The sequence below is a fragment of the Mycteria americana genome, chromosome 7, assembly GCF_035582795.1.
Source record: "Mycteria americana isolate JAX WOST 10 ecotype Jacksonville Zoo and Gardens chromosome 7, USCA_MyAme_1.0, whole genome shotgun sequence".
NCBI lineage: Eukaryota > Metazoa > Chordata > Aves > Ciconiiformes > Ciconiidae > Mycteria > Mycteria americana.
In genome coordinates, this window is record NC_134371.1 from 58115224 (window position 1) to 58136810 (window position 21587).

At 58.3% G+C, this 21587-nt stretch overlaps 1 protein-coding gene across 6 annotated transcripts in view; it reads left to right on the plus strand.

Moving 5' to 3' along the window:
* The window catches only part of ST3GAL3 (ST3 beta-galactoside alpha-2,3-sialyltransferase 3), a 190788-nt gene extending 175055 nt beyond the window's left edge, over positions 1 to 15733 (plus strand). For all 6 annotated transcript variants that reach the window (XM_075508606.1, XM_075508602.1, XM_075508603.1 and 3 more), the window contains one exon: positions 11325 to 15733. In XM_075508606.1, the coding sequence (XP_075364721.1) occupies positions 11325 to 11414 (90 nt within the window). In that variant the 3' untranslated portion in view covers positions 11415 to 15733. The remainder of the gene's footprint in view (positions 1 to 11324) is intronic.
* Positions 15734 to 21587: the final 5854 nt, after the last annotated feature.

Consider the following 21587-nt stretch of genomic DNA (forward strand, 5'->3'; position numbering starts at 1 on the left):
GATATGTGTCTGCCCATCTAATCCTCACATCCTCACCCACAGGCTCCTCTTACATTTTGCTGCCCTGGTACAAGAAAAGCCATCTGTTCCCAAGTATCAATAATTAATGCTCCTCCTGCCTCTGCCCCTCCCAGTATGACAAATTGCTTGTGATATTGTGGAATGTGAAGAGCAGAGAGAGGATTGCATTTCTTTCTTTCCCATTTAATATTAATGGTAGCTGGTAATTGTTAGTCACCTGAGGGTGAAGTTGAAAGGTGAAGGGCATGATAGTTGGTTGTGTCTTCTGCAGTTGCCCTCAAAGAACACACAAATGGAGATTTTCCCCAGTCTGGACTGGAAGCGCCCTGCACACTCTGCTTGGAGAGACCTGCATGTGGTTTGCAAACTGGGAGGCTGCCCTGAATTAGCACCTTGTGCCAAACATTGCCCTTGGCACTAGGAAAAGAAGACTGACCCAGAGCCAAGCTCCACCAACGTTTTTGTCTGTTCCTTCTGCTCGGACACCAAAAGGCCCAAGAGCATCCACAGCATTTTCCTCAGTGTTACTTTGGACCTCCGAGATTGTGTCCAGGTCTAGTTCTTCCTGGTCCTCCTTTACATTTCAGCCTCTAAAGGAGCCACTAAAGCAGGCTGTGCCTTGAAATTATGCAAGTATCGTCTTTGTCCTCTGTCTGGCCTGCAGACCCATGCAGGCTGGAGTACTCGTTCCTGGGTAGGGGAGCAGAAAAGGTTTGCTTAACGTAGCAACGTCACAGCACTGAAACAATTACCATGGGGTGCAGCTCTTCCACCATAACAAGCATCTCAGGCAGAAACCCCTGCAGTTTGACCAGGCTTTGGTGGGGCAGAACCTCTGTTTCTGAAGTTCAAATCTTTTCCCTGATTGCCGGGCTCCTCCAGCCCGGATGACCGAAAATCTTCAGTGTTTCAGCCTGGAGAGCAGCTGCAGGGAAGCACTCCAGCTCCACCCTGAAACCATCACTGTCTTTACAGAGGAAATGTAAACACCAGCAGCGTCCTGGGTCTGGAGGTGCCACACGTGTGTGTGTGGCTCGTGGGAGCCTCCTTGGGAGCATCCGTTGAGCCCCTTCCCTTGCCTGGTGTCCGCGGGGGGAACGGGCCCACCGGCGAGCGTGCGTCCTCTCGGCAAGGTGTGTCGCCGATTTACACTTGAGGCCTGCTTGACATCTCTCTGGACACCCTCGAAACCCTGTGACTCATCTCCGAGGAATTTCTTCTGATTACATAAAAAAAGCCAGCAAAATGCACTCGCTTGCTCACAGCTGGGCGGAGATGCCTCTCCCATGCCAAGACTGAGGTGATAAAATCTCTGTGGAAATGAATGTGATTTTTCCTGTTGCTCTGTGGGACTGGCGGCTGAATTTCCAAGAGGCAAAACAGGCAGCCCGAGTGTATAGTTTTGCTTAGTCTTTGCTTTCCCCGCAGGGGTAAAAGCCCTCAAGGTCCAAGATTGTGCTGCAATTGCTACCGCGGGAGGCAGCTGCCTCCACTGCCTCTTCCAGCATCTCAGACTGCCGAGGGCTGGGCAGCGTTTCCTGCCCCAGAGGAAAAGGCTCTGTGAGCAGGCAGGTGCTCTGGAGCTTCATCAGAGTAACCAGTCATGGGGAGGTATATGGTCTTGGGACCCTGGTCAGTAGTATGGCTGCAAAACACATATGGATTCTCCTGTGCTTGTGAGTGCTCATGGGAGTAAATTTCTCCGGTTTAGTCCCGGATGGCTTCCTTACCTTCTGTCCTGGGTATACCTTCTGTCCTGGGTAGCTCGGTGTGCTCCAACCCTGGGTATGTCCATGCGGACCTGGTGGAGAAGACCCTTTTCTGTTCATAAGCATGCTCTGGAGAGCTGGAAGCACGCTGGTGCAGTGCTTCCAGTTCCAGGCTGTGAGCTGGAAGATCAGTGCAAAACCACCCCTCGATCCCAGCTCCGCTGCCCAGCACCTTCCCCCCTTGTCTCTCCTCCTCTCCCCATCGTGGCCGGGGGTGCAGAGTCCCCAGCCTGCACTTCGGCAGGGGTTTTCTGGGTGGTATGAAGACACTCTGCTGTTCTCTGCTTTGTTACTGGGAGACCACTGCCCAGTAGATCCCATGCTGTTGTGTAAATTCACAGGTGATTTTTCAGCTCTGGTCCTGTCTCTTTGTTTTAACTTACAAAATGCAGAATTTCCAAGCGTGTCATCTCCCTTCAGTTACTGTTTTCCCTATTGCAAATAACTTTGCAACACCTTTCGACCCTTGGCTGCTTCCATGAACGCTGTACAGAAAATGATTGAGTCCTTGCCAAGGTGTCTACTCACTAGTTTCTGTTTTCATGGCAGTGAGTCCATTGGAGCTGAATTTTGATAATAGTTTGTTGTATTTTTATTTCTTGCTCAGGTCCTCTTAATTCTTCCTTCCCAAGCACTCCATAAAAGTGTTATTTTTATCACAGGTCTTCTATTTTATCACTGTCTTCTATTAATGTAGAAGTGTCAGATCCACCGGGAACATAGCGAAGGAAACATGGAAATGGAGGTGAAGAAAAAGGGAATAATTTTAAAATAGAGTGAAGGCTTTTCTGGATAAAAAAATGAATGAACCTGCCTATAAGGATTACAATAGACCTTCATTGCTAATGGCAAAACAGGCTAGTGTTTCAGGCAGAAATTATTTCAGGATGGGGAAGTGACAGTGTTTAGAATAGTAAAAACGTATCCGTAAGGAGTTGATGACACTGAGAGAGCAGGAGGCTGTGCTAAATCATGGGAACGAAGCACAAGACTGGGTCCCAGCATCCCTCCTCCGTGTGCTCTGCCCTGAGCCTGGCAGCACGCAGCCTTCCCCGGCCTCCTGATCCAGAGGTGAGCTTCAGTCTCCTGGTCATTTCTTGCAGGAGCAAGAACGTGAGCAAGGAGTCACCTCGGACGCAACACAGGGAGCACCCCGAGCTGTCTTCTCAGCAGCTGGCTGCAGGCTGCCTCACACACTGGCGGCTGGTACAAATGGAGAATGGGTGGTTAAAAGCCGCCCTTATCCATCCAGAGCCCATCTGCGGCATTTGTGTCGTGCGGTGGAGCTGCTGACTGGTCTCCTTTTCACTGTAGAAGCAGATCAAGCGCCAACGCTGATGTTGTTGGAGGTGTCAGCTCCTTTGATACAGCTGTGCCCGGCACTTCAGTGACTCGCTGCCTGACCCGAGGGGGAGGTGGTGCGACTGCCTTTGATGGCTTCTTTCTGATCATTGGCTCCACTTCCCCAGCAGGTCTTTGTGGGATGCTGGAGGACACCATCTTGTAACACTTCTTATTCAGCCTGTGTAAGGGCTGTCACAAGGGCCAGGGGAGGTGGCCTGCAGCACGCAGTGACACACAGCTTTGTCTCTGTCTCTCCCCGCCAGCAGCTACCTCTCGGAATAATCCACAAACATCAAGTTTGGAGTCTCGACCCATAAAGGCACAAACAATAGTGCTTTATCATCATCTGGGCGCTCTCTGTGAAGCCGTCCTTTGCATTTTAAATCAACGCAAGTTGCTTGGGAGGGGGTGGTTGGGCTGCTTCAGGCCTCCAAGTACCTTAAAGTTTGCGGTAGCCAAGAAGAAGAACAAAACTCCTTTGAAAGCCAGGCAGATGTCTAGCCTGGTGATTTATAGACTGAAAACACAGCTATTCGAGCCCGGCTGATGAATTGCAATTGGAGTACAAGGAATGGTGCAGACTGAAATGGAGGTCAGCTTTGGAGGGGGAGGTTAGGGGCTGGGGCAGGGGGACCTCTGAAAGGGCAGTGCTTTTTCTTGGGGCCGGTGGTGATGACTGATGAGGTTTATACATTTTTGTCTTTGTTTAAAAGCCACCTGTTTGACAGCGTTTTGGCTGAACGAAGGCCTCACATGCTGTTCCTATGCATAAGGACAGGCCTCACATGCTGTTCCTGTGCATAAGGACTGTGTGTCTATGTAATAGAAATCTGGAAAAGATTGATGGAATAGCAGTTGTGACCAGAGCACAGGTATTGCCTTCTTCAGTAGGACAGAAGTATGGTAACACTCGTGGGGTACCACTGTGCACTAATAACAGTAAGGAAGGTAAGGCTATAGAATGGAGAAAAACCAAATTAGGGTTTGGACAAAATCTCTGTAGGAAAAGACAGTGTGCTAGAGCCCAGCTGCTGACCCCAGCATTGAGCACAGACCTCTGTAGGGGTGCGAGGTACCACCAGAAATTGCACTGTCACGGATGTATGTTAGCAGCCAGTATTACTGTCAAGGGGAGAGCCCAGGTAATGCGAGATGCATTAGCTAGCGCAGCTCTTCGCACCAACCATGAGGGCACAAGAAGAGCTGATGGCCGTTCAGAGCTGGTTTTAGCAGGCATGAAGACCTTGCAGAGGGACATTTAAGGAAATAGCCTTTGATCAAGTGCCTTCATGGTTAAATTAAACGGAAAGGCAACAGAAGGGATGTTATAACTCAGATGCTGCTTCCAAAAGGGAGCTTGATAAGCCGGGCTGTGTCTAGACTGGGGGTGGCACTCAGCAGTGCTGGCGGGGTGCTCGGTGGAATTGGGACACGCATGCAGACTATGACCTCTCTGAATTTAGGCATAGCCTAGGAGAACGGGCTACCAAAAGCAGATGCACTGAAGAGCTTGTGGACTCATTATAGACTTTAGATCTTTTTTTTTTTTTTTTTTTTTTTCAAAAGTGCAAAAATTATCTGCAATTCATGTTTGCAGCAAGGGGGGGACTGGCAGGAAAAGGCTACAGCCGTAACTTCATAAATAACTGCTTCACAGTGCTGTTAGAAATAACAGAGGAATGGGAGAGAGCATCAGGCAATGAGGAGGCTTCGCCCTGATAGTTGGAAAGGACAAGGACAAAGTGAAAACTGGCAAAAGCCAAGCTGAATTAGACCTTGCAAAGGAAAATAAACGAACACTGGACAGTCCCACTGCCAAACGAATAATATGGAAACAAGGGAAGAATTACCAGGGCTGTGACATCCAGAGAGGTGAAGGAAGCAGAAGGCGTAGGGATTAAAGAGCCAGAGTGGGAACCACATGAATGAATGCATTACCTCCATAAGGGTGATATGATGAACGTGAGGGAAAGGGTGGCTTACAGGGCAAAGTTCATAGAAACAGAAAATGAGTGGGTTAGCAGTGAAAGGCAAAAGCCGTTGAAGCTAGGTATGAGAAGCCTGAGAGATCTCTGTTCCAACCACTGCGCTGTGGAGCCAATTAAGCTGCAAGTCCAGAGGAAAAGGTCCTCAATAAATCTATCAGGTTACACGTGGTTCCACAGGATTAGATTGTAGTGGACATAATACCTTTTTTTCCTTTCTTTTTTGGGGGGATGGGAGCGAGGCAAGGAAAAGAATCCTGTCAAATTCAGATCTCTTAATCTGACCTCGGAGGTACTATTCAGAACTTCAGAGCAGAGTTTAAATGAAAAAATAATTCAATCCTGAAAGTAAACACAACATGGATTTACCAAAGGCAGGTTACAAAAACTAATTTAATATCTTTATTTGATTAAAAAAAAATCATTCTGGGGACAGAGGAAGTGTAGTAGCTCCGTCTGTCAGAAGTTCAGTTAAGCGTGCGATACTGTGCCGTGTGAGATATTATTAGTTAAGCTTCAGAAGCTATGGTTTGGTGCAACACCTGTATGTGAATAGTCTCTCTAATGGGGAACACAAAGAGCAGCACTGAATGGACGGCTGGGAGTTCCCCCACAGGAGGTCATGTTTAGTGTTTGCTTTAACGATTTTTGGCACAGAAGGCAATGGTGTGCAAGTGGAATTTGTGATGATACAAAACCAGGTGTGGTCAATACAAAGGAGGATCAAAATACCATCCAGGAGGACCATGGGCACCTTGAGAACAGGAGTAAACTGGGTGGCATGAAACCTAAGAGTATGAATGGAAGGTCATGCTGTTTGGGGCAGTAACAGAAATGCTGACACTAAGCTGGGAAAGCATTATTTGGCAACGGCAGGGGAGGAAGATGCTTAGATAGGTATGAATAAATCACAGGATAATTCAGGGTGCCAGGCTGTTACTGGAGGAAAAAAAGGCAAATACAGCTCTGGAAAGACTTGAGGAAAGGACTTCATGTAGAGGCAGAGAATTGCCTTTGCATGAGGCAATGGTAAGCCCTTTTTCTGCTTCCCAAGAAGTAAATTTGGAGTAAATGGGGACAGAGGAAGCTAGGACACTTCTGGGAAATTTCCCAGTTTTTATAGAGGAAATGAACAGCCTCTTTTGGTAGAAGGAAAAAGAAAACATGGCTTGTTTAGCTTGGTAAAATGAAGACTAAGAGATACAACTGCTCTCTTGGTATGTATGAAGAATAAGCAGGAGCTGAAAGAGCTGTTTAAAGTTTCAAGTTGGTATAAGAATGACTGGGCTTAAAGGAGCTGTGAGTAAATCTTTCCTAAACATGAAAAGAGGAGGGTGCCCAGCCCTCCCTTTTGTTTCAGTACCTGTGACTCCCAAGGGGTGCAGGCGGGACGGGGCAATCTGCGGTGCTGACATGTCCCGGCCGAGGGACTGAGAGAGGAGGGGGCAAACGGGTCCTGAACGAGGCAGGGCACTGGTGTCATGGGAGGTGAGACTGCGGCTCAGGGGTGGCCATAAAACACCCGGTGTGCATGGTCACCATGCCGGGACCAGAGCAAGGGTGTGGGCAAGGCAGAATCATGAAAAATAAGCAGCTCTAGAGGCAAGGCAGTGCAGGTTAAAGGTAGAGATAAATTACCACCAGTGGAGACTGGAAACTGACTGTTAGCAGAGAAGTAGCACTTCTTGCTACTTGCTGCTGTTGTTTCTGTGCAGGTTTTCAGGGAGAAATGCTGCTGACTTGCAGAAATACAGAGGATGTAACAGAACTGAGAAACCTCCTGCCTTACAACTTGCTGTTTTTCCTGAATGCATTCCTCATTGACTTCACTCTCTCTCATTTAATCTTCCTGTGTTTTAAGATATTGCAATATACTTGATAAGACTAATGTGCTCTGAAGCTGAGGCATTCCCCAATTGTAACTGATTACAGACGGGGAGCTTACCTTCCTCCTGGGTTGGTCTCTGAAACATTTTCTTAGTCTTAAAATATTCTACTTGGCTTCTCATGAAGGGACAGAGGATGTTTTGTGCTTCCTCATGGAGTCATCAAGAAAAAAAGGACGGGTGATTTGGAGCTGCTGCATTTGCATAACCCTGAAAGGTGGCTTTAAGTGATGATAAATTTTGATCTAATAACTGTGACCAAACGATCACACATCAGACCCACTGCCACCTCTCTGGGATGGACAGCCATAACAGTGCATCTGCTTGCAGAGCGACTCTCCTCCTGCTGTTTCTCTCTCCACTGAAAAGAGCAAACGTCTACTAACCGTAGAGAGGCGGGAAGCAAAGGAAATCCCAGCCTGATCCCCAAACAGCAAAAAGGGCTCTGGAGCCTCCTGGGACATTCCTGATGGAGCTCCCAGAAGTTCATTACTCCGGCCGTGGGCTCAGACAAGCAGCCCGTTTGTTTGCACAAGTGGAAACAAACAGTTGTGGACTCAATGATCTTAAGGGTCTTTCCCAACCTAAATGATTGTATGATTCTATGATTCTAAGCTGTACCAGCCGCCTGCTCGATGTGAGCAGTGGAGGGGGGAGAGGGAAGAGCCAGTCTGCCAGGTCACAGGAGCAGTGGTGGTAGTGACATGTGGGGACAAGAAGGTGGAGGTGGCAGTGAGTGCTCCAAGCTGCTCTGTTGCTGTCTGGAGGTGCAGGTTCATGAGAGAAGAGATGGAGTTTTCTGCTTGTGATGCTGAGGTGTAGCTTCAGGACTCGGGGCAGGAGCTTTGTGAATGTGAATAATCCAGCATAGAGGAGTAGGAAATGAGGCAGTAATCGCTCGGTGTGCACGGGAAGAGAGGGTCAAAGCAGTCAGAAGGGACAGTGAGCATCTTGCTAGCACAGCCAAAGCACATCCAGAATCTGAGGACAGGAGAAGGCTTCTTGCTGTAGTAGCAGGAATAAACCACCAGCGCTGCAGCCGCTTCATGTAATCCTTCTCCAGGTGTGGATCCTGTTCACAACGCTCTGCTTAAAATGTCAAAACGAGCACTTTGACAGCACAGCCCTGTCCGTGGGAATGTGGCTGGCCAAAGCATTGCCTCTTTCTTACCATCCTGCTGCAGCTCAGGACACTGCATCAGCTGAAGGATTTCCAGGACAGCTTGGTTACACAGAGCACCTCAGCTTACCCAGTGAGGGGTGGCAAAAGAGAACTTCCCTTTACAACAGCCATAACACGGTCCTGGCCCCAAAGCAAACTGAGCCTGCCAAGGCCTGGCTTTTCATGAGACCCTGCAGCCGGCTCACGGAGCCCTCCCGCCTGCCGGGGCCCTGCCAGCAGCGTGTGCTACCCAGGCTGTGCTATCCAGGGTGCTATTTAGGGTGTATACACCCTAAAACCTGCTGAGTTTTAGGATGTATTTTATTGCCATTCCCCTGTCGGGGCAATGGGAGCGAGGTGCCTGCCTCTCTGGCAGTTTCGAGATATCTGCTCCGGCTCTTCTCCCCACTGCAGCCGCTGGGGCTGGAATGCAGCTTCCTTTGCCTGATTAGCTCGGTCTGTCAGTGGGGCGAGTCCCTCTCGTGTAATCAGTAACCGGAGCTGGTGTTGAAGACATGCCTCATCCTTCCTGCCCGTGTTGCTGTAGGGCACGGGGGGGGGGGAGCAGCACCGCACCGAGCGAGTGCTCTGCTAGTGCTCTTTTGGGGGGATGAAAGCCCATCCTCAGTGGGGAATCTTCTTCCTCTGTGGTCGTATATTCAACCACAAAACGCTTGAGAGTACTGCTGTGGACACCATTGAGATCCATGGATCAAATGGGAGATTGAATTCCCTTACATGTGGCTTGCTGCTTGGAAAGAGGAGTTTGTGGTGCTGCCTAGGGTATAGAGCAGCCCAGATGCTGACCAGCCAGAGGTTATAGGTCTTGTCAGCAGCCTTGCAGTCAGTGCCGGAGCCAGACCTAGCTGTAACGTGAGAGACTGCAATTGTATCACCCAAAATTTTATTATCCACCTCCTGTACTTAAATTCCTGCTCCACTTGTACCTTTCACAAAGCAGATTTCCCCTTGCCATCAGATAAGGCACTGGGACATGGCCTGCGGTGAGGTTTTAGGTGGTTTGAGTTTGCCTAAAGTGGCTGCTTCCCCAGTTACCATCTGTACCAGGGGACGCAAGCAGGTTGTACTGGGTGAAACCAGTTGGCTCCTCATACTGTTTGATGAGGCTGAAAGACGTGAAGGAGGGATCAGCTTACGCTATGACGTGTCAGGCACATCAGGCTCCCTGATGCTCCCAGATAGGCTTTAACCAACAAGCCCAGCCAGCTGTAAGTGAATGCATCGAGACCTGGTGTTCCAGCGTGGCCTCTGTGCCAGCAGACAGCTGCTCACTGCCTGTTGGCAGGAGCACGCACGCACACTTGGCTGCCTCTGCCGGTGCTGTGTGTTCCTAGCAAGGGGCTGTGTTGTCAGAAGAGACGCTGCTGCGTGGCGGGGGCCAAGCCTGGGACCCCCGCTGACATGCCACATGTGGGACTGTTTCCAGCACATTGGGGGATCCTGGCGCTCTGGCTCCAAGTGACAGGCACACGCAGCCCTGCTCTCCCAGTTCCCTCTGCTCTGCACCACCATCGCTCCCACTGCCGCTTTCTGAAATTCACGCTTTTTTCCTTTTACGAGCCAGCTTTCTTCCCAGTGCCAGTTTTCAGTTTCTGCTTTTATGCTAGCAGAAGCCAAGCACTGAGTTGTTTCTGGGCAGCGTCTTTTCAGTTTAAAGACTGGGTCTTCTGCATTTTCAGAGTCCCAAAGAGCGCCAGGACAATTTACCACGTGTGGCCCTGTTGTTCCTGGTGCTGGTGCACCCTTTGCAGCATTCAGGTAACAGTGTCACTGGAAGCAGAGGAAGTCAAAGACTTCTTTTGAACACAGGTTACAAGATAAGACCTGCCTGAACTTTCCTTAGCAGCTTTAGCTGTTGTCATTCCTGTGCACTGAGGGGATGGAAGTGGCTTGGAAATGCACAGTAGCAGTAAGAGAGGTATTTCCAAAATGGGCTGGTGATCTAGAGAAGGACCTTCAGTCCCTTGGACCTCTTGGCAGTAGGCTCCATGCCATGACTGGGGCTGTCTGTGCCATACAGTCGGCAGTCGTGGCTGAGAGCTGCTTGTCCTGGAAAGGACAGGACATCCACAGATGACAAGAGCCACATGCACGTTGTGTGTGATGGATGCAACCAGTGCTTTGCAGGCAGGTGCCCACGGTTTTGCAGTGGGTAAACTGGGTTTAGATACCTATGATGAAGTGCCCTCAGAGCGCTCGTTGGGCTGGCACTTTGTTGGTTGAGATCTTTTCAGGGAGGCTGCTGTAGAGTGATTTTATCATGGTTCACATCACGTTTAGAGCTCAGATTAGCTGCTGGCCAGAGCACTGTGCTGGAGACCTGGATTCATTTACGGGGATTCTTGTCCTGCTGGGAGATTTTGGGGAAAGTTGCTTGTCCCTGCTCTGCCTTGGTGTCCCCTGGGGACAAACCACTTACTGCTTTCATTAAGTGCTTTAATAGTACCAGCACAGGGTGGTGATGGCAGATGCTCTGATCGTGGCTAAAGCTTGCTGCAGGGAACACATGTGGGTGGGCTGACACAGCTATAGCAATCATTGCTCTGAAGTGCCTGGCTTGGAGATGTGGCCATTTCACCCCTCACATTGTATTAGCGTAACCTTTAGTGTGTGATTTCCTCTTGATAGGGCTAGCGGAGGCAATAGCCAGCCTTGATGGGGCTGGTCTTGCTGCAAGCACCCCCGCGCATTCCCCAGAGACCTCCCTCGGCAGGGAGCTGTATGTGGGTACGACATGTCCTGCCACCGTGTTCTCTGCCAGCTCTGTTCCCCGGCGTACATCACCATTAATGCTGTGGTGTTGGACTCTTGTGTGCGGTGGCTTGGGAGGGCACTGTAACCAGCTACGTCTGCCCAAGGTACCTGGGTTGCCCAGATCTCACCATGCCAAAAAAACTTCACTCAGCCCATGGGGAGGCCTCCTACCCCAGGTACACAGGTCTGACTCTGCTGGCTGTATCAGCTTTAGATGAGAGAAGGCCCTTGGTCTGCAAGGGCTCTTCTGGCCTGCAGCGGGGTCTGTCTCCTTGGCAGAAGCCACTGCCGTGCCCCAGCTGGAGTCTTCCACAACATGGGGGACGGGAGCATGCTTGGCCAGGATAGCTACTGACCTCCTGTCTCTCCCGTTTCCTTCCAGTCCTGGACGCACAACATCCAGCGGGAGAAGGAGTTCCTGCGGAAGCTGGTGAAAGCCCGAGTCATCACTGACCTAACCAGTGGGATTTGAGTGGCTGCAGCCACTGCCTCCAAGGGAGGAGACAAAGATGCACACTGCAGCTCTGGGAGCAGGCACTGGCAGCCCCCCGCAAGAATCCCACCTCACTGAAGACACACAGAGATGCCCAGGTGCTCTGGGAAGACCCTCTCACATTGCCAGTCTGCACGAGGGTTGCATCTGCTGCCTCCAGGCCTAGAGCTGGCAGGAGGTGGGCAAGGGGCTGAGCGGGCAGTTCTTGAACTCTGCATCACAGACGGATCTTCTGTGTCCTGAATTAAATAGGAAAGACTCGAGAGAGAAGAAAGGTTTGTGAATAAAACGATTTGTGCCAAATGGGAGGTGACGCTGCCCCGAGGCAGCAATGCCTGAATGTACAAAGTATTATTTTTTAAAAGAAACTCTGCTGGAATTATACTAGAAATACCAAGGTGCAAGGCAACGTCTGCTTGTGCACAGCCCTGCGAAAAGCCTGGCCTCTCCATGCTCCATCTGTGTTGTCACCGGCCTCAGACCTTTCCCCAGGAAAACAAATCCGTCCAAAACTTCGGTGTCGTTGGTGCTGCTATAATTCGAAGGGAGAATAATGGCTTTCCCTCGTTCTCCACTTGGAGCTTCTGGATGGAGATGAGCATGGGTTTGTTTTTCTGCACTTTTCCTTGCTTCCCGCATAGAGGCGGCAGCAGCAGCCACATACTTGGCTGCATTTTCCATAGCTGTTTGCCCTGCTCTGCCTCTGCCCTGACCCCAAGGTGGAGCAGGGAGCCGATGGCTTTCTCTGCCTGCAGCAGACCCTCCCCACCTTCCTGCCTGTCATGGCGCTGAGGAACCTGCCTCGTTGTGCTCAAGGCTCTCAGGCCTCTTGGTTTGTGCCTGCTGTGCAGGGCCGCCATGGAGTCCGGGGAGACTGGTGTCACCGTTTCTGGACAGCATCTCACTTTATTTTTGTGTGGGAGAGGAGTAATTTATTCTTTGGAAGGAGGTCAGATCTTGCGCGGAGATCTGAAGCTTTACAGTTTGAGAGCAGGCTGCTGAAGATGTTTGTTTTCTGTTCCAGACTCGATCATGTTCCCTATTTAAGTGATGTGTGACCTCAGTGATGATGGAGCTTGCTGGCACGGGTGGGGGCCTGCTGGGAACCCTCATCCTCTGCTCGGCCCCTGCTCACTTCATTTCCAAGCTCCTCCCGTGCTGCTCTAGCACTGCTGCTCCTCCTGCTCTCAGGAGCACGTCCCTTCCTTTGCCATCTTGGTCCCCAGATGCAGTATTTGCACATTTGTATACGTATTTCAGAGGAGCTGGAATAAACTGAGCAACGTGGCCGAGTGCGAGGACAGTGGGGTGGTCTCATCCACCTGGAGAGCGTGGGCAGAAGGGGGATTGCCAAGGGAATGGTTACAGGTGGAAATCGGCTCCCACGCTCTCCTAGCCTGGAGCAGGCTGGACTGCACCCATGGGCGCTGTCCCGAGCCGAGTCCCTGTGTGTCGAGGCACCGGCGTGCAGCTAGCCAGTGCTGGGGTCGGTGGAGGGGGGATCCCAGAGGGGTGCTGGCAGGGCTCACGGTCCTGGCGCTGCATCTGACGTAGCCCAAGGATTGCAGTCTGCCTTGCTCTGAGCTGAAGGGAGAACATGGCCCTAATACAGACAAGGGATGCTCAGAGCAGGGCTCGCGTGGTTCCCCTGGGCCGCCTCTGCTTCCGCTGACTTGCCGGGGGCTGTGGCTCTGGGGCTGAGACCCCAGAGGGGACGTGCAGGAGGGGCAAGGCAGTGACCCAGGCATGGGGCAGAGGAGCAAACTGTATGGAATGCTTTGAGACCAGGCTGCAGGCAGAGGCAGCTCTGAGGACACGGTGCTGGGTGCTGCCCACAGACCCGCGTGGGACGTGCCTCTCAGGAGCCTCTCCTGGGTGGTGCGCCTGTAGCCAAGGAGCTTGCTCAGGGGCAAGTCCTGTCCAGCTTCTGGTCGTGACTGCTGCTTGCCTTGTAGTCTGGGAGCAGCTCAAAGATCCTGCCTCTTCCAGGCCGCAGAAGACAGATGCTGGGAGGCTCTCCCTTCCCTTTCCCCTTCCCATGTCCCTTCCCCTGTCCCTCTGGCCTCCCAGCCAGGCGGTCCCTGCTCGCCCTGGTACACGCCTCCCCCCAGGGTGCTCTGTGAGGTTTCCAGCATGGAGAGCTGAGGTTTCCAGCAGGTTTTTGAGCATATGCTGTGGCAGATACTCCTTTGAATATTCTCCCCCAATTTGTTTTTCCTGCTCAAGGAGCCCAAGGAACATGGCTCTTGCCAGGCAACACTCCCTTTGCGGTTCCTGTGTGTCAGCCTGGACCTGGGACGATCGTCCATAGAGTCCCTGCCACAGTGGCAGTGGGGGTGCCTGGGCTGGACCTGGCTGAGGTTGTGGCTGGGGAAGGGTGGGCACCCACCCTCCGCCTTGGTGCTTGAACTGGGTCTTTAACCAGCTGCTGTGGGAGCCCTGGAGCAGTGACAGGGTGATGGGCTGCATCCATTATGCTACAGTGAGCTGAGATGCCAGAGAGCGAGTGGCTGCAGCCAGGAGGAAGAGGAGGAGGGAGATGAAGAGCCTTTGGTGTCTGTGCTGGGCTCCTCTCCACCCCCTGGGGGAAGCACCCCCATGGAGGCTTGCGATGGCATTAATTTGATTTAGTCCATCTCACTGAGCACTACAAAGCTACGGGGCACCTTTATCTTCCAGCTCGCTGGCTCCAGGTCCAAGGAGAGAGCACGGCCCCTGCTCTGCTTTCCCTGGCGTCCCAGCTCCCCACCACAGCCAGCGACAGGTCCTGATGGGAAGCTATCCCTGCAGAGCAGGGAGGTGACTCCAAGCCCTTCCCTCCACCTTGGTGGGGGTCTCCAGGCAGAAGTGCCCAGGCTGAACAGATGAGCGCGTGGCTCAGGGTGACTGCGGTGGGTCAGGACCACCTGCAAGCAGAAGGAAAGAGAGCACGGGGGGTTGTTTGGGGGCCAAAGGCCCCCCTCTGTCCCATTTGACATTGGTGGAGCAAGCACACCCACAGAGCAGCCCTACGTCAGGGCGATGGGGGTGTGCACCCCAGCCCCGGAAGCAGTGCGCGGCGCTGGGTTTTGCTCCTGGATGCTGTTTCTTTGGCTGCCTCCCCGCGTGCACCTGCAGCCACCTCCCGCCCTCCGAAACACTGCAGTCCTGCCAGCTCGGAGCGGTGCACGCGGGTCAGAGCAGGGTCAGTGGGACGGATATGAGTCTTGGCCTCTCCCTCACAGTGACTCACCTTTTCAGCTCAGAAGGGAGAGCCCAGGGGAATTCTCCACAGCCTAAATATAGAGCGGGGTTGCCTGGCGCCTCTGACGCGCTGCAGTGCAGAAAGGCCACTCAGGTGGCAGGGAACCTGCCTAGAGCGAGGCCGGGGAAGCGCAGGGAGGTCGGGGAGCCAGCTCCCGCAGCGGGATTTTGCTCCGGCGGGTGCAGAGAGCAGGTCTGGGGAGCTGCAGGCCAGCCAGCACGTGCTGCTCTGGGGGAGAGGGGCTGTCGGAGAGCTGCTGCTGCGCTGACCGCACCACGAGCACGGGCTGCTCATGCATTTGTGGCGTACAGCCCTCCCCAGTGCCCACCACCCTGGCATCGGGCTCCCTCCACCAGCTCACCCCATTAGGGCTGGCCATGCTGTGGCCTGAAGCTCACACGTGCCAAACGGAGGCACCACGGCCAGGGAGTACGAGGCAGGAGCGGGATCCTCTGCGGCCCAGCATCCCTCAGCCCAGCATCTCTGGGCTTCCAGCGTCTCCTTTTCCCGGGAGGGAGCAGTGGGGAGGCCCTGCCCTGCCGTGCTGCTTTACCCCTCAGTGCGGGCGCTGCTGAGAGAGGGGGAAGGTGTCAGGACAGGGCTGTCTCTCTGTCTGTATCAAACGGGCAGGCAGGCTGGGTACGGGCAGCACCAGGGGACAGGCAAGGGCTTCCAGACTGCTCGGCAGGGAGGCGGACGCCATGCTGAGCTCCACTGGCACCAGCACGGCATGCGCCATCGGCCCAAGCGTGCATCACACGCGGTATTAGAGACGTGTGCTTCGGTGCGGGCAAGCCGGGCCACTGCCCAGCCCCTCCGGGCACCAGCTCCTTGCACAGCCTGCACAGGGACTCGCTCCAAAGGCCAGTGCGCTCGCCGGTACTGTACCAAGCTGAGATGCGAGAACTCAATGAGTTTTTAAAATTAATTTTAGTTTCTGCGATTTTTTTTTTAATTTCCCCTCTAGGCAGGGAGGGCAAGAGTCTTGCAGGCTCCTCCAAGCCGGCTTATGTCACATCAATTCAGTCATATCACAGAAGCAATAAAGCTATCAAACAAGCTTGGCTGGCCTCTTTCTTCTGCTGCCTTTGGCCTTTTTTAGGGGAGGCAGAGGGATTCCCCTGCTCGGGCTGTCCCCAGCCTGGTTTCACTGCTGACTCCTCCAGCACAGTAACCCAGAGGCAGCTGCCGGGAGCTGCAGCTGGCCGATGCCACTGTCCTGGCGCTGGGGACAGGAGAGGGCTGCGCTCCTCCTTGCTGGTAGCCTGAGGGGTGGGAGAAGGGCTTGTGGGTTGGGTGCATGTCATGTCAGGGGGCAGAGGGGTGGGGGCTTGTCCTGCCCGGGATGGGCTGCCTGCAACTCTGCCTGCTCTCTCAGGGACTCCCTGCCAGCAGGGTGGCTTCTCGCCAAGGGTCACAGCAGCAACAGGGGCTGGGCGTGGCCCCGACAAAGGCAGGTGTCCGGCCAAGTGACCTTCTCACCATAGCGTCCAGGAAGGAAGCAGTTTAGGAAGCCGGGGGCTGAGGCTGTGACTGGCTCTGACACCTGCCAGGTCCCAGCGGGAGGAGCGTAACCTCTGCGGCAAACCCCAGCGATGCTGCGGGGCTTTCCGAGCCATGGGACGAGTTGGGGACAGTCCCGTCGCCCGGGGGAATAGGGTGGCTGCTTCCAGGTGGGTGACCGGTGACCTGCCAGCTCCTAAACGCAAGGGGTGGCTTCCTGCCAGCACTGATGGGACACCGCAAAGGCAACTGCCCAACCCTCCCTGGTGTGCGGCTGCAAGTTCCAGATCCCTCCCAGAAAGGAGATGCTGGAGCTGCTCAATCCTTTCCTGCCCTCCTTCCCAGCCCTTAAAGAGCAGGGCCACCACTGCCATGGGGCTGGGCCAGCCCCAGGGGTGGCCTGTGCCCCACCCTGGCCTTGGGAGGGCTGTGGAGGGGGAGAGCGCAGAGCCGGGGACCAGGGCACACAGGGACAGCCCATGGGAGGTTCAGGTCAGCAGAGACAAGGACACTTGTTCCGGAGCAGATGTCCCCGAAGGAGCCACATCACCGCTGAGATGGGGACGATGCAACCAGTTGTCTGTCTGCGTCGCAGCTCTCTCCCACACACGTTTTGTCACACCCAGCCATGGCCTCGCACAGGCAGGGCAGCAGCCACGGCATGCTCAGTCCTGCCGTCTGGCTGGACCACATCACCCCCATCCTGCCTCACACAAGGGTGGCACCTTCAGGGACAGATGTCACAGCGGGCCCTGGCCCCGCAGGGCTCATTCCAGACAAGGGACACGGGGACACCCCAGCCCTGGGGGTGCAGGAGCACAGGCTGATGCAGGCGGTGCCTTGGGAGGCACCAAGCCAGCTGCTGCCAGCAGCAGCCAGGGAGCAGGTCACCCATCTGTCTGGAGACCCATGTGGCCAGGAACGCTGCCCTGCAACCCAGCACCCTGTGGGGCCTGGCACAGGCTCAGCACTCCCCAGGGCAGAGCTGATACTCATGGGAGCCCAAGGGGAGAGAGCAGTGCCCGGATTCAGGCACAGCGCTGGGACGTGCCACCTCCTGCCACCACGATCTCAGGAGGACAGGGAGGAGGTGCTGCTGGTGGGACATCAGCGGGGCTGATGGCAGCAGAGGGGTCACATCTCTCAGGACAAGGGCCAGGGGCAGAGGAGGCACCCAGGGCCCCCAGGTGTCTGGGGTAGCAGCCACGAAGGGGGCACACCTGGAAGAGGACAGAGGCCAGGTTTTGCACAGCTTTGCACAGCCACCCCTTTCACAGGACCGGGGCCACCATGGGCCCACCTGTATGGGGTCCCCTGGATATCCCCCTGTGCCATGCCCCACACAGCCCCCTGTCCACCAGCAGCATCACACCCACAGCAGCTCCTGGCTGTGCCCTGGGGACATGAGGACCAGCCGAACCTGCAGGGAAGGTGGAGGGGATGGGGTAACCCCTGCGGTGAGGCAGCACCTGGGGCTGTCTCCAAGCCCCGCGGGCTGTCCATGGGGGAGGCAGCCCTCCCCTCCGTTGGCAGCCCCTCGTGGGCAGCTCCCCCTGCGCGGGCAAGGCTGTGACCAGTCCCAGCCCCATGGGGACAGCCAGGCAACCTGGAGCAGGACATGCCGCTCACACAGAAACTTTCCAAGCAGGCAACCCCGTTAGCCTGCAGCCCTGCAAAAAGCAGAGGATCCTGTTCCCTGTCCCCTGCCCCCGGGTCACTCCCCACCCCAGGGATGCTCCTGGGCCTCCAAACCCCTGCTGGGCCAAGGCACCCAGGGCATCGCCTCTGCCAGCTTCCACGAGGGCATCACGGATGGGAGCAGCCTCAGGCCACAGCCATGGGGCAGCACAGCCCCACGGCAGAGCCCACCCTCCCACGCAGTCCCACTAGCAGGGGCGAAGCCACCCAGGGCCACAGGCTTGGCCAAGCTGCCTGTGCTGGGAGCAGGGGGGGACCAGGGACACGTGGTGCCACGCCAGGGCAGGGGCAGCAGCTCCGGGCCACGTGCCACGTCCACCGTCCCTGCCAGCGGTGGCGGGGACAGCTCAGCCACCTGTGTCAGCACATTCCCCAGCAGGTGATGCCACAGGAGGGACACGGGATTTGTCATCCCTGCGCTGGATAATCCGACGAGATGAGACGAGACGAGGCGGCCGGCTCCGCCGGCGGCTCGCACAGGCTGGCCGGCCCTCCCTGCCGCAGGACCGCGGGGTCCGGGCTGCCGTGCGGCGGGGAAGCAGTTAACGCCACGCGGGGGGCCCGGGTGCCGGGGCAGACCCCACGGGCGACCCGGGGCCGGCGTGCAGCCGCGGCACAGCCGGCGATCTAGCCGCTGGCCCCGCTCCAGCCGGGGAGTTATATAAGCCCGGGGAGGTTGCGCCGAGGCGGTCGAGGGCTGCCGGGGCAGATGACACGGGAGGCAGCGTCCCGGGGCGCGCAGCCCGCCCGGACGCCTCCGGACCCCGCCGCAGACGGGGCCCGGGGGTCCGGCGGGCCATGAGGGCTGGCCCCGGGGGGCTCGCCCGGCCTGGGCTGTGCCCCGGCGGCCGGCTCCGGCCAGGGGAGCACGTGCGAAGCGGGGCCGAGCGGAGGCGGCCCCGGGATTTGGCACGCTTGCAAGGAGCACTCGAGAGCCCCGGGATGGACGCGGAGGGCCCTGGGCGGTGACGTAAGGACTCGCACGGGCTCGGCTCGGCTCGCCAGCCGGCCCCCATGTCTCCGGGGCCTGCGACGGCCCCGGCGGAGGGAGGCAGGGAGACGGCAGAGGTAAGGAGCCGGGCGGCGGGCGGCCCCGCCGGGGAGGACCTGGCCGCGGGGCGCCCGTGGGCCGTGGCCGCGGGGCGCGGGCGGGCGGGGAGGCAGGGCAGGGAGGCCGGACTCCTCCTCCGGCGAGGCCGGACGTGAACGCCAGGCGCACCGGTGGCCCGCGGTGGCTCGGGGTGCGTGGGACGCCGGCCAGCCCCGCCGCGGCCCACGCGCTGCCGGGATGGCCCCCGCCCTGCCCCCCCCAAACCCATCCCCGCCGGGTCCCCACGGGCCCGGGTGTGGCCCGCTGTGTGCAAGGGGTCCCCGTGGGGCTCTGCCCCAAGCCGCCGGGCGCGGGGTCCCCGTGGGGCTCTGCTCCCGGAGCGCGGCGGGAAGGGCTGAGCTCGTCTCCGGGGGTGTCCCGCGTCCGTCCTGCCAGCGCTGCGACCGGGCTGTTTGGGCAGGGAGCCCCGCGCAGGGGGCGTCCGTCCGTCCGTCCGTCCGGGCTGCGCGTCCGTCTGTCCGGCCGCCTGCCCGGCGGTGCCGAGAGGTGTCCGCCGGCCCGGGGGTCGGCCGGCGGGCGGGTGGTGGTGGCGGGCGCCGCGTGCCGCCGGGGGTCCCGGTGCCGTTGCCGGCGGGGTGCGAGTCTCCGCGGGCGCTCGGCGGCGGTGCGGGTCCCGGCGCGGAGCCCGTGCTGATGCGGGTCGGGCTGCGGCTCCTGCTGCTGGCGGGATCCCGGCGCCGTCCTGGTCTCGGGGCAGTCCCGGCGCCCGTGCGGGTCGGAGTCCCGGTGCCGCTGCGGTGCGGGTCGGGGTGCCGGTCGGGGTCCCGGTGCCGGTGCCGGTGCTGGTGCCGGTGCCCGCCCCGCCGGTCAGGTGACGGCAGATGGAATTTGACACCGGTGGCGGCGGCGGGAGCGGGATGGAGCCGCCGCTGCCCCGCACTGCGCGCCCGCCCGCCGCCGCCGGCACCGGCACCGCACCCCGAGGCCCACCGGGACCGGCACCCGCACTCCGAGGCGCAGCGGGAGCGGCACCGGGAGCGGCACCGGGGGCAGCGGCGGGAGCCGGTGCCGGTGGGGCAGCGCCGGCCCCCGCCCGCGCCCCGCCCCGGCGCGGCGGCGGCGGCGGGCGGCGGGGGGCGGCGGGGAGCGGAGGCGATGCGGGGCGGCGGCGGCCCGGGGGATGGTCCCCGCCGCGGGCACGGTGAGTGCGGGCCGGGGCGACGGGCGGCAGCGTCCGCCCCAGCCTGCCGGCGGTGCCGGGCCTCGGCGGCGGCTCGTACCGGGGCTGCGGGGGGGGCGGGAGGGACCGGCTTCGCCGCTCGTCCCCCGGCAAAATCCGCGGGGCGGCGAGGGGGCCCGGGCCGCCCCCGGGCAGGGCCCCGCCGGGCGGCTCCTGGGGTGCCGAGACCGGCCCGGCGGCGGGAAGCGCTCGGGGCCGCGGCGGGGACGGGGTTCCCTGCCTGGCGGGGAGAGGCGGGACCCCGCTGCGGGTGCCCGGGGGCACGGGGACGGTCTCACCCGCCTCTTCCCTGGGCTCCCGCCCCGGCCCTTTGGGCACGTCGGGCAGGTCTGCGCCCCGGCTGCCCGGGCGGTGGCGGCGGGGGGAGATCCCCGGGGCGGGGGTGCCCGGGCCGGCGCTGCCCGGCGCCCTCCGGCTCTGCTTTCCCCGGGCTGGAGCCGAGTTTGGTCTCGCCCGTGTGCCCCACGTGTGCGACTCCGGCCTCCCACGGCTTTGCGGGGCGGGTGCCAGCTCCGCGTCACACGTGGGGTTGATTTCTGACCCCCCGTCACTCCTCCTGCCAGGGGCAGCGCGGTGGGATGCCGGGCCTCCGCCGGCTCCACCGGTGCCCACAGGTGCTCGTGGGGGTCTCCGGGCGTCCCCCCGCGCTGCCAGGCAAGACCGGCGGCTGCAGGGCTGGCACGGTGAGCAGTGGCAAGCGAGGCCCCGGCGGAGCCCCCTTCCAAAAGCGGCCACCCCGTGAGCTGAGACCCTCACCCCGGGGCTGGGGCACCTGCTGGCCCCGCGTGGATGCGCTTCGCGAGTGGCTCCTGCCTCCCCCGGGGGCCTGGTGCAGCCCACGGGGCACCCGCTCCCCAGCGCCCCGTGCACTGCGTGGGCAGCGGGGCTCTCGCCGGGGCTCTGCACGGGTGGGTGTGGGGTGACCCGCACAGGGATTACCCCAGCACGCTGCTGCCCAGCCCCCGGGCGGGGGACACATGGGGCGGGGGGTCAGGCAGGTCCTCACATGGCTGGGCTTGATCCTCACCCTGGAAGGGGCTCCCGTGCCCGGTAACGGCCCCGCTGGGCCCTTGCAGCCGTGGCAGGGGCAGAACTCAGCCAGATCCCCCCCATGCGGGAGCTGGGGTTCTGCCGCGGGGGGTGCAGGTCTGGCAGCCCCGTGGGGTGCCCAGGAGCTTGGCTCAGCCCTGCCCGTGCAGGGGGAAAGCAGGGGCCGAGCAAGGCCGGCTGCTGCCCCTGCCCGCAGGGGTGCGGGGCCAGCGTGGGCTGCGGTCCTGCGCGCTCGGAGAGCTGCGCCTGCGGACGGGGCTCCGTGTCTGCGGAGACACCGGCAGGGCCGGCACCGGGGCTGCCCGGGAGCGAAGGGAGGCTGCCCTCGCCCGGCGCCCCGCCGGCAGCGCTCCCGCCGCAGAGTCC